Here is a 12500-nt window from a genome sequence, read left to right as displayed (position 1 = left end):
TTACACAGAGCCACCAGACTGTAGCTTTGTCTCCAGGTCCTCACCTGAGAGAGACACCTGAGAGAGACACCTGAGAGAGACACCTGAGAGAGACACCTGAGAGAGACACCTGAGAGAGACACCTGAGAGAGAGACACCTGAGAGAGACACCTGAGAGAGACACCTGAGAGAGACACCTGAGAGAGACACCTGAGAGAGACACCTGAGAGAGACACCTGAGAGAGACACCTGAGAGAGACACCTGAGAGAGACTAAAAACAACTGTAAAACTGGCCAGGTGCCAGGAAAATGCAAAATGTCATCGGACGAGACACCAGCACCATTGCCGGTGTTCTGCCAATGTATTCTGCCTTGTTACGGTATGCTGCCTTGTCAATGTAGCTGCCTTGTCAATGTAGCTGCTTTGTCAATGTATTCTGCCTTGTTACGGTATGCTGCCTTGTCAATGTAGCTGCCTTGTCAATGTATGCTGCCTTGTCAATGTCTGCTGCCTTGTCAATGTAGCTGCTTTGTCGATGTAGCTGCCTTGTCAATGTCTGCTGCCTTGTCAATGTAGCTGCCTTGTCAGTGTATGCTGCCTTGTCAATGTAGCTGCCTTGTCAATGTAGCTGCCTTCTCAATGTATGCTGCCTTGTCAATGTAGCTGCCTTGTCAATGTAGCTGCCTTGTCAATGTAGCTGCCTTGTCAATGTATGCTGCCTTGTCAATGTATGCTGCCTTGTCAATGTAGCTACCTTGTCAGTGTCTGCTGCCTTGTCAATGTATGCTGCCTTGTCAATGTAGCTGCCTTGTCAAACAATATGTCCGCTGAGTATGAGTAGGGGAGCGCGGGGTGTGTTGTCACACGCTGTCACAATATTTACTGGGCACAATACATCACAATGGTATAAATGCCTCTATACAAGTCTATGGAAAGAGGCCACTGCAAGCTCTCTCTACCATAAAGTTCAGCACCCTTGAACTTGGCCAGTTGTCACTCTGGCTAATCCACGCTGGCGTTGTGTTTGTTTGTGGTTGTTTGTTTCTCTCGAGGCTCACGAGAAGCAGAGGAATGCCTTTCATAGAAAACCACCTCCACAATGGCCCAGTGTCAGTAGAGACCGTTCATAGAGAACCACATCCATAATGACACAGCGTATAAGAGGTGTCTGTTTTATTTTATACCCTCCCACAGAAATGTGTCATGGGGCATTTGATTGGATGTTTTCATTTCCTATATGTTACGGTCAGATAGGGAACCCAAGCGCAGACACAGACAGAGACAGGTTAATGTAAAATAAAGTATGATTTATTTTAGGGAGTAGGCAGAGAATGGTCGTAGGGCAAGCGGGGGGTCAGGCAGGGGGCGTAGTCAGCAGGCAGGCAGGGGGTTTAGGCAGGAGGGGTTGTCGGCAGGCAGGCAGGGGGGGGGGGGGGTTAGGCAGGAGGGGTAGTCGGCAGGCAGGCAGGGGCTTAGGCAGGAAGAGTAGTCGTTAGGCAGGCAGGGGTCAGGCCGGTAGGGCAGGCAGGCAAGAGGGCAGGTAGGACAGGCAGGCAGGTAGGAGGAGGGCAGGTAGGGCAGGCAGGTAGGGCAGGCAGGCAGGCAGGCAGGCAGGAGGGCAGGTAGCAGGAGTCCGGTAGGGGTACTGGGGGGTAAAGGCAAAACAGGGGTAAGTAGGAGGCAGGTACAGGCAGGGTAGTAAAAAGGTAGGGGAGCTGGAAGCGTATCTTTACGGTAAGCTGAAGCTACGATCTGGCAGAGAAGTGAAGGCTGGAACGGGTCTTTATGCAGGGCTAACGATGAGGTAATAGTGAACAGCCGGACAAAACACACACCTGAAGCCACTCCTGCCAATTAGAGGGAGAGAGAAAGAGAGAGGGAGAGAGGGAACGAGAGAGAGAGAGGCACTGCCCACTACCTAGAGGTAGAGGGCGTGACACTATAAGATGTTTCATCTGGCTGGAGCGACACAATAGTCTGTTGTGGAGTCTTTAGACTGTTCTAGAAGGAATCTCTGGTATGCATACGGTCCAGTACTGTTCCCAGCAGTAATGAGTACCACATTATCATCTCTCTCTCTCTGTCTCTCCCTCTCCTTCTCTCTCTCTCCCTCTCCCCCCCCCCCCCCCCCCTCCAGCCAGGGTATGTTACAGTAATTGTTGCCTCCTTCTCTCCAGTGTGGTGGTGGTGGTAGTAATTGGGGTCTATATTTCTCGGGGGGTAATTGCAGGTCTTTCAAGGATGCGGCCAACCGAAGGCCTCTGGGATGGGCAGGTCTGCCCGGGGCGTCTCCGACGTGTTCAACGCCCGCTTCAGACCCTACAGCCCTGAGGAGAGACCCACCACTGCAGCTGGCACCAGCCTGGACAGACTGGTAAGGAGGGCTCTCACATCGCATTAGGCTCGAAGGCGCATGCCACGTAATCGCAGGGTTCCCACGGTTCGATTCCGGCCATCGACCTATCCTGCATGTCATCCCTCCTTCTCTCTCTCACACAACCATCCTTCCTGTCATCCCTCTTCTCTCTTTCTCTCACCCATCCTTCCTCTCTCTCATCTATCCATCCTGTCACCCCTCGTATCTCTCTCTCACCCATTCTTCCTGTCATCCCTCCTCTCTCTCTCTCTCTCTCTCTCTCTCTCTCTCTCTCTCTCTCTCTCTCTCTCTCTCTCTCTCTCGCTCACCCATCCTTCCTGTCAAATCTCTACTGTCTCTATCCCAATAAAGCAGAAATGCACCAAAAAAAAAGAAACACATGTTGAATCATGATGCATTGATGCCAATGAGGAATTAGGAAGAGTTTCCAGTTATCAAACTCTGACTCAGGTCAGGATTGATTCGGCCCTGCAGAGCAGATCTGGGCTCGGAGAGGTCAGAAGCGTTGGGAGCCTCTGTGTACCAGGGGAGGCAGACATCCCACCATCGGCTCGCTGGAACGGAGAGAAACACAACCAGGAAACGGCACACCATCCATTTCTTTTTTTTAATAAATGTTTTTATATTTGATGAGAAGCATGAGTGGAGCAGTTTGACATCATTTTGACAACATTTCTTTTTTATAAAAAGGAAACCTGACACTAATGAGTTAGCAGTTCTAAACCTGACACTAATGAGTTCTGCAACTTCTTCATTCAATGAGTGTAACATTAGTATAACATTAGTATAACATTAGTATAACATCAGTATAACATTAGTATAACATTAGTGTAACATTAGTGTAACATTAGTATAACATTAGTATAACATTAGTGTAACATTAGTGTAGCATTAGTGTAACATTAGTATAACATTAGTGTAACATTAGTGTAACATTAGTGTAACATTAGTGTAACATTAGTATAACATTAGTGTAACATTAGTATAACATTAGTGTAACATTAGTGTAACATTAGTATAACATTAGTGTAACATTAGTATAACATTAGTGTAACATTAGTGTAACATTAGTATAACATTAGTGTAATATTAGTGTAACATTAGTATAACATTAGTGTAACATTAGTGTAACATTAGTGTAACATTAGTGTAACATTAGTGTAACATTAGCCCCCTTCCCTGACAACGCAGGGAGATGTTATAGATGTGTTATAACACTTTTAGATTAAAGGCGCCATTTTAAAATAATGAGATTTTCTATCCCAGCAGCGTTATTTATCAGATCCTCGTATGAGGTGTCTGTTGGTTTCCTGACTAATGCATTTATATCACACTGCTCATGGTGTATGTTTTCTCTCTCTCTCTCTCTCTCTCTCTCTCTCCTCTCTCTCTCTCTCTCTCTCTCTCTCTCTCTCTCTCTCTCTCTCTCTCTCTCTCTCTCTCTCTCTCTCTCTCGATGTCTCTGATTCTCTGTGTGTGTCTCTTTCTCTCTCTTTCTTTCTCTCGTTCTCTCTTATTTTTCAATAACATTCCTGTTCTTGTGTTTTCCCTTCGCTGCTCCCAGAGGAGTGTCTGGAGGACGATGCAGCACAGCGTAAGAATATATAACCTCCATCTCTCATCTGTCTTCTGGAACCCTTCCCACCCACCCCCCCTCCCTACCCCTCCCTACCCCTCCCTACCCCTTCCCCCCCCCCCTCCCCAAGTCTTTTCCCTCCTCCTGTTTCTCCACATTACTCACAGTGACATGCAGAGATGGACTGCCTAGATGCTGTTGAATGGGCGGCAGCATTATGTATTCAGCATTTAAGCATTTAAGCACAATTGATGGCAGGTTGTTTGCTGTGCTGGTGGGTTAAACTCCATATTATTTCCCATCCATATATCTCCTGGGGCCTCATTTATAGAAAGTACTTAGATAACATTTTGATCTTACCCGTGTCGTACGTAGAAAACCACGTCAACGTAGTGGTTTATACAATTCCAACGTGAGTCGATTTGACCACGGAAACGATCGTAGCTCTACGTCGGGTATTGACCTTGCGTACGCACATTACCTACACATTACCTAATAACGATGAATTGAGTATCAAGGACCCCAATTGAAATAAGCCAGTGGCTTTCTTGGGTTTTTATCCTGTTAGTTGACCTTGTATGTAATATGTACTTTCATGTACCTACTTCTGCAAATCTTCTAATAAAGTTTTCAATCAATCAATCAAATTTTCAATCAATCAATCAACCTACTGGTTATGCGGAGTTATTACAGGCATGTGAGCCGCACTGCCTACTGTAATTCATGCAAGTGGCTCGTAATAAAATTAACGATGTTGTTATCAGCCGAGAAAATGAGTTTAATTCAAGATTTAAAGGGAACTGATGTTTATGATTGTATTTCAGTCTTCCTTTATATTCCTCCGGAGCTGTCTATCTCCCCTTCAACATGCCTAGTGCGTTCCACAACGGTCCTTGCCCGGCCACGCGCTAAATTATACTGGATTTTCTCCGGTGTCTGGGAGTTCGCAAAGGGAGTTCGCAGCCATGTTTTCAATCACCTGATAAGAATAAGACCATTATATTATTACAGTATAAGCAGCACTCGAGTTGAGGGGGGATGAGGGGGGATGGCATCCCCCCTGAAATAAAAACAGTCAAAACCGTCCCCCTTCTAAAACGGCCATCCCCTCTTTCCATACTTTATGTCATTTTATCAATGAACGTGGTATTACTGCTATTTCAAGGTGCGAGGGGGCACGCACACATGCAATGACATTTGAAAATGAAAGTTACTGACACTGAAGTCACTGACGCTGAGGGGATGCTAAAATTGTCCTCATATGATAAAATCCACCACCTCCCCTGATTTTCTTTTACAACTTGAGTAGCCTACTGAGTATAAGCATGTCCCTGGTTAGTTGTCATGATGAAACGTTACAAATGCAACCTACCGAGAAGCCACCCTTCTCTGCCCTCTCCCGCTTCCAGATGAACGCCTACCCTATATTATAGCACTTGGCTTAATTCAGCCACTATAATTGAGCCGCTATCACAGGGCGTTAATACAAACCTCATTCACCTGCGTTCATTTTACCTGCGTTGGTATTTATAGAAGGAAGCACGTACGCAACTTTAAACCATCTCAGCCCGTTTTATAAATAATGCTTTCGTCCGTTTAGAAAAATGTGCTTACGTGAAAGTCAAAGATGACGTTCAAGTACCTTTTTTTATAAATGAGACCCCTGTTCTTATTTTCTTTTTCCTTTGTGGTGATGTTGCTGTTTGGATGTTGGAATGTGATTGGATGACTGTTTGGGTGATGTGACTGTTTACTGAACAGTGCTGCTCTAAGGCTGATGGTTTCCCTTTACAATGTTAGACTGGATCATTCTATGAGTCTCTGACACATTAGCCTCTGCTGCAGTCACAGTAGTACATTTACATTTACATTTTTTACATTTAGCAGACGACTTTATCCAAAGCGACTTACAACAAATGCATTTGTCTCAGTAAGTGCGTCATCTATCCATCAGTCTTCGTAAGATCAAGTAATTGATGATAAGAGATGGGTCTTTATGAAGAGATGGGTCTGTATGTAGAGATGGGTCTTTATGAAGAGATGGGTCTTTATGTAGAGATGGGTCTGTATGTAGAGATGGGTCTTTATGTAGAGATGGGTCTGTATGTAGAGATGGGTCTTTATCTAGAGATGGGTCTTAATGTAGAGATGGGTCTTTATGTAGAGATGGGTCTTTATGTAGAGATGGGTCTTTATGTAGAGATGGGTCTTTATGAAGAGATGGGTCTGTATGAAGAGATGGGTCTTTATGTAGAGATGGGTCTGTATGAAGAGATGGAGGTATTCCGTCTACGGTGGAAGACAGGTTGTCACTCTGCAGTGTTTGTAACAAGTTCTTACCGCACTGCTCCAAAAGGCGTTTGAGCTGTAAATATCAACTTGAGGTACTTATAGAAGTTTCTGTTTCAGTAAGTTCTTGTTATGACGCGTGTCATAATACAAACAAGCCTTACTGCTGTAAACTCCCACTGGGTTCTGGCCTAAACCATGGAATTAATTAATTAATTATTAAAGAGCCTATTTTAAAATAAACATTGTCTTTATTCATGGAGCCCAATCATGGGCAATTTGAGTGTTGTCCAATTTAGACCAACGCCTGGTTAGGCCTGTCTAAGTTTAGTCCAGATGCCTATGTGTTTGTGTAGCTTGCACTGTGTTCCTGCCTCATTTCACATTTGTTAGCGCTTTTTTTCATTGTGTAGCGTCCTTGAATTTGAGTTTTAGACAACAAACGCATCAATGTGGCACGTCTTTTGCTGGTCTAATTATACAATTTTCCTTCACTTCACACCAAACAGATCATCACACTAGTCTCTCTGTCATCACCCTCCGTTGTGTATCACTTCTCCAGTAAGTGGCAATTCACGGTTAGATGTTTTCTACTTTTCACTGGTTTCCGAACACGAAACGGTGATTAACGAGGATGCGGTTGGCAGGGGGAAAAGGAGAGGAGGGGAAGAGGCGGAAGAGGAGAGGAGGAGAGGAAGAGGAGGGGAAGAGGAGGAGGGGAAGAGGAGAGCGGCGCTCGCTCGTAGAAAGCAAAGCACTCTACGTCTCAGTGTCACACAGCCTCGGCCCCGCCGTAGCCAACTGCCAGTTTTGAAATCGTTCCAGAACCGAGCGACATTCTGTATTCCGTTGGACTGTTTAAGTTACAGCTTAATGGAGTCGGAGCATTTCAGACGCTCCGCTCGCCTCTATTCTGGCTCTCTCCCCGAAGCCACGACGCTACTTACTGTCTGGGCCAGTAGAGTAAACCCAGGCTCAGTCAGTCAGAATGGATGCTAACTCCAAGGGGAAGAGGAGGAGGGAAGGTGGAAGCACTTTGACTGTAATTTCTCAGGCCAAAGGAGCTTTACTGTTATGGAGCTTTTTATCCTGGTGAGGAGGAGGAGGAGGGGGGGAGGGGGGGGAGGAGGAGGAAGAGGAGTAGGTGGAGGAGGGAGAAGAGGAAGAGGAGGTGGAGGAGGAGGGGGAGCAGGTGGAGGAGGAAGAAGAGGAGGAAGAGGTGGAGGAGGAGGTGGAGGGGAGGGGAAGAGGAGGGGAAGAGGAGGAGGAGGCGGAAGAGGAGGGAAGGTGGAAGCACTTTGACTGTAATTTCTCGGGCCAAAGGAGCTTTACTGTTATGGAGCTTTTTACCCCGGGCAGAGTTTTACTCTGTTACGGCGCTAAGTGGAGATTCACATGGAGAGATTAGAGGGATGCAGGTTAATAGTTAAGTGGAGATTCTGCGGGAGGTAGAACACCAGGGGAGGCTGGTGGAGGTAGAACACCAGGGGAGGCTGAGGGAGGTAGAACACCAGGGGAGGCTGGTGGAGGTAGAACACCAGGGGAGGCTGGGGGAGGTAGAACACCAGGGGAGGCTGGGGGAGGTAGAACACCAGGGGAGGCTGGGGAAGGTAGAACACCAGGGGAGGCTGGTGGAGGTAGAACATCAGGGGAGGCTGGTGGAGGTAGAACACCAGGGGAGGCTGGGGGAGGTAGAACACCAGGGGAGGCTGGGGGAGGTAGAACACCAGGGGAAGCTGGGGGAGGTAGAACACCAGGGGAGGCTGGTGGAGGTAGAACACCAGGGGAGGCTGGGGGAGGTAGAACACCAGGGGAGGCTGTGGGAGGTAGAACACCAGGGGAGGCTGGCGGAGGTAGAACACCAGGGGAGGCTGAGGGAGGCCGGGGGAGGTAGAACACCAGGGGAGGTTGGGGGGAGGTAGAACACCAGGGGAGGCTGGGGGAGGTAGAACACCAGGGGAAGCTGGGGGAGGTAGAACACCAGGGGAGGCTGGTGGAGGTAGAACACCAGGGGAGTCTGGGGGAGGTAGAACACCAGGGGAGGCTGGGGGAGGTAGAACACCAGGGGAGGCTGGGGGAGGTAGAACACCAGGGGAGGCTGGCGGAGGTAGAACACCAGGGGAGGCTGGCGGAGGTAGAACACCAGGGGAGTCTGGGGGAGGTAGAACACCAGGGGAGGCTGGGGGAGGTAGAACACCAGGGGAGGCCGGGGGAGGTAGAACACCAGGGGAGACTGGCGGAAGTAGAACACCAGGGGAGGCTGAGGGAGGCCGGGGGAGGTAGAACACCAGGGGAGGCTGGGGGAGGTAGAACACCAGGGGAGGCTGGGGGAGGTAGACACCTCCGATTTCAACCTCCACCAGCCTCCCCTGATGTAGGAGGCCATAGAAGAAGAAGAAAAAAGTAGAACCGTTGTTTTCCTCATGAATAACCAGAGGAGCTGCTGTGTTGCTAACGGTTACAGAGTTCAGTGAGTTCCATTAGCAGATCCATTACGTTTAATTCCTACGATGGCAAAGCCTTATTACACAGTGGCAAAGCCTTATTACACAGTGGCAAAGCCTTATTACACAGTGGCAAAGCCTTATTACACAGTGGCAAAGCCTTATTACACAGTGGCAAAGCCTTATTACACAGTGGCAAAGCCTTATTACACAGTGGACAGACTCACAGTGGCAAAGCCTTATTACACAGTGACACAGGTGTTGTTATGTGGAGTGGGAGACTGTGCAGCCAGGGTCGTTATTCAGAGCAGCTGGGTAAATGAACGTGTTACAACTGTCCTGCTCCCCCTGTGGCTGTGTGGTGAACTGTCCTGCTCCCCCTGTGGCTGTGTGGTGAACTGTCCTGCTCCCCCTGTGGCTGTGTGGTGAACTGTCCTGCTGCTCCCCCTGTGGCTGTGTGGTGAACTGTCCTGCTGCTCCCCCTGTGGCTGTGTGGTGAACTGTCCTGCTGCTCCCCCTGTGGCTGTGTGGTGAACTGTCCTGCTGCTCCCCCTGTGGCTGTGTGGTGAACTGTCCTGCTCCCCCTGTGGCTGTGTGGTGAACTGTCCTGCTGCTCCCCCTGTGGCTGTGTGGTGAACTGTCCTGCTCCCCCTGTGGCTGTGTGGTGAACTGTCCTGCTGCTCCCCCTGTGGCTGTGTGGTGAACTGTCCTGCTCCCCCTGTGGCTGTGTGGTGAACTGTCCTGCTCCCCCTGTGGCTGTGTGGTGAACTGTCCTGCTCCCCCTGTGGCTGTGTGGTGAACTGTCCTGCTCCCCCTGTGGCTGTGTGGTGAACTGTCCTGCTCCCCCTGTGGCTGTGTGGTGAACTGTCCTGCTGCTCCCCCTGTGGCTGTGTGGTGAACTGTCCTGCTCCCCCTGTGGCTGTGTGGTGAACTGTCCTGCTCCCCCTGTGGCTGTGTGGTGAACTGTCCTGCTCCCCCTGTGGCTGTGTGGTGAACAGTCCTGCTCCCCCTGTGGCTGTGTGGTGAACTGTCCTGCTCCCCCTGTGGCTGTGTGGTGAACTGTCCTGCTCCCCCTGTGGCTGTGTGGGCGTGTTACACCTGAACTGTCCTGCTCCCCCTGTGGCTGTGTGGTGAACTGTCCTGCTCCCCCTGTGGCTGTGTGGTGAACTGTCCTGCTCCCCCTGTGGCTGTGTGGGCCTGAGAGCCTGAGGCTGGTGTTACACCTGAACTGTCCTGCTCCCCCTGTGGTCCTGTGTGGGCCGGAGAGCCTGAGGCTGGTGTTACACCTGAACTGTCCTGCTCCCCCTGTGGCTGTGTGGGCCGGAGAGCCTGAGGCTGGTGTTACACCTGAACTGTCCTGCTCCCCCTGTGGCTGTGTGGGCCGGAGAGCCTGAGGCTGGTGTTACACCTGAACTGTCCTGCTCCCCCTGTGGCTGTGTGGTGAACTGTCCTGCTCCCCCTGTGGTCCTGTGTGGGCCTGAGAGCCTGAGGCTGGTGTTACAACTGAACTGTCCTGCTCCCCCTGTGGCTGTGTGGTGAACTGTCCTGCTCCCCCTGTGGCTGTGTGGGCCGGAGAGCCTGAGGCTGGTGTTGCATCCTAATGCTTCCCCCTCTCCTCCTCAGATACGTCAGGGCCAGGGGCTGGTGTTGCATCCTAATGCTTCCCCCTCTCCTCCTCCTCAGATACGTCAGGGCCAGAGGCTGGTGTTGCATCCTAATGCTTCCCCCTCTCCTCCTCCTCAGATACGTCAGGGCCAGAGGCTGGTGTTGCATCCTAATGCTTCCCCCTCTCCTCCTCCTCAGATACGTCAGGGCCAGAGGCTGGTGTTGCATCCTAATGCTTCCCCCTCTCCTCCTCCTCAGATACGTCAGGGCCAGAGGCTGGTGTTGCATCCTAATGCTTCCCCCTCTCCTCCTCCTCAGATACGTCAGGGCCAGAGGCTGGTGTTGCATCCTAATGCTTCCCCCTCTCCTCCTCAGATACGTCAGGGCCAGAGGCTGGTGTTGCGTCCTAATGCTTCCCCATCTCCTCCTCAGATACGTCAGGGCCAGAGGCTGGTGGTGCATCCTAATGCTTCCCCCTCTCCTCCTCCTCAGATACGTCAGGGCCAGAGGCTGGTGTTGCATCCTAATGCTTCCCCCTCTCCTCCTCCTCAGATACGTCAGGGCCAGAGGCTGGTGTTGCATCCTAATGCTTCCCCCTCATCAGGGTCACATCTGCATAACCTCCTCAGCGTCCTCAGGAGGCAGCAGCAGCTCCTCTTACCTCCATCCATGTCTTCCTCTCGCTAATCCCTTCATTCATCCTCCTGACAACCAACTCTGTTTCTCTCTCTCCCTCTGTCTCTCTCTCTCCCTCTCTCTCTCTCCTCTCTCCCTCTTTCTCTGTTTCTCTCTCTGTCTCTCTCTCTCTCTCTGCTAGGGAACAGGCCTCTCTGCTCCATAATCTCCTCGACTTTCGATCTTGTTCAATCATACATCTCCTCCTCCGAGGCAAACTCTCAACTTGCCCCCGTTCACCCCCCACCCACACACTTACACACACACATACACACACACACACTGTATATATACACACACACACACACACGCTGTACACACACACACACACACACACACACACACTGTATATACACACGCACACACACACCTATACACACACACACACACACACACACTGTATACACACACTGTGTACACACACATTGCATCATAGGTGCTTTTCAGAGGGACATGCGGGCGGTGGTGTTGGTGGTGTTAATGTTAATGTTAATGTTAATTTTATTTATAATGCGCCCCCCATCCAACTTTTACATCGGCCCGGGTAAAGGAACAGATAAAGACAAAGACAAGGAACACAGAAAGCAATCAGACACAGACAACTTAAACGTAAATCTCAGGCATACAATTCACAACAAATAGGGAGTAGACTTAGGGAATATCATTTAGGAAGAGGTGGGTTTTTAACTTGTCTCTAAAGGAGTCCAGAGTGGGGGCAAACTTGATGGCAGAAGGGAGCGCGTTCCACAGGGTCGGTGCTATCACCGCAAAGGCACGGTCACCCTTCCTCTTGAGGTTGGTACGTGGGACCCTCAGGCTGAGTTGGGCATCGGACCTGAGCCTGGGTCTGGGCCTTGAGGAGGTAGACTGGTCCAGGAGGTCCTTGATGTAGGGTGGGGCGAGACTGTTGAGAGCTTTAAAAACAAAGGTGCAGATTTTGAACTTCACTCTCTTCTTCACTGGGAGCCAGTGAAGGGAGATGAGGACAGGGGAGATGTGGTCCCTCATTTTGGTGCCTGACACCAGCCTGGCAGCGGCATTTTGGACTAGCTGCAGGCGGTAGATGGTCTTATCAATTAATAATAATTAAATAATAATTTTGCCATTTAGCAGACGCTTTTATCCAAAGCGACTTACAATTACGAATTACAGGGACATTCCCCCAGGAGTAACTGAGGGCTAAGTGCCTTACCCAAGGGCTCACTAGTAGTGGTGTGGCTTCAGGCGGGATTTGAACTCACAACCTTCCGATCCCAAGTCCAACTCACTATCCACTAGACCACCACTACCCCACCACTATCAGGAAGTCCAGCATAGAGTGAGTGTTGTTGGTGTTGTTGGTGCGCTGGCCCAGATGAGAGTTGTGTGGAGGTGAAATCACTGTTGATAATCTGCAGAGACGCTGAAGAGAACAGGGATGCCATCCTGTCATCCAATAGGGAGTGATCTTCTCATCCAATAGGGAGTGATCCTCTCATCCAATAGGGAGTGATCCTGTCATCCAATAGGGAGTGATCCTGTCATCCAATAGGGAGTGATCTTCTCATCCAATAG

The 12500-nt window shown here is 50.0% G+C and overlaps 1 protein-coding gene across 1 annotated transcript in view; it reads left to right on the top strand.

Moving 5' to 3' along the window:
* The window catches only part of LOC308169769 (glypican-6-like), a gene marked incomplete at both ends in the record, with an annotated part of 249102 nt that overhangs the window by 203467 nt on the left and 33135 nt on the right, over window positions 1-12500 (top strand). The window contains 2 exons of the mRNA XM_080544507.1: window positions 2211-2354; window positions 3922-3951. Of these exons, the coding sequence (XP_080400633.1) occupies window positions 2211-2354; window positions 3922-3951 (174 nt within the window). The remainder of the gene's footprint in view (window positions 1-2210; window positions 2355-3921; window positions 3952-12500) is intronic.

The sequence above is a fragment of the Nansenia antarctica genome (genome assembly GCF_963989245.1).
Source record: "Nansenia antarctica genome assembly, chromosome: 13".
NCBI classification, from domain to species: domain Eukaryota; kingdom Metazoa; phylum Chordata; class Actinopteri; order Argentiniformes; family Microstomatidae; genus Nansenia; species Nansenia antarctica.
Note: the sequence above shows the minus strand (reverse complement) of the source record. Positions and strands in the feature narration are given on the sequence as shown.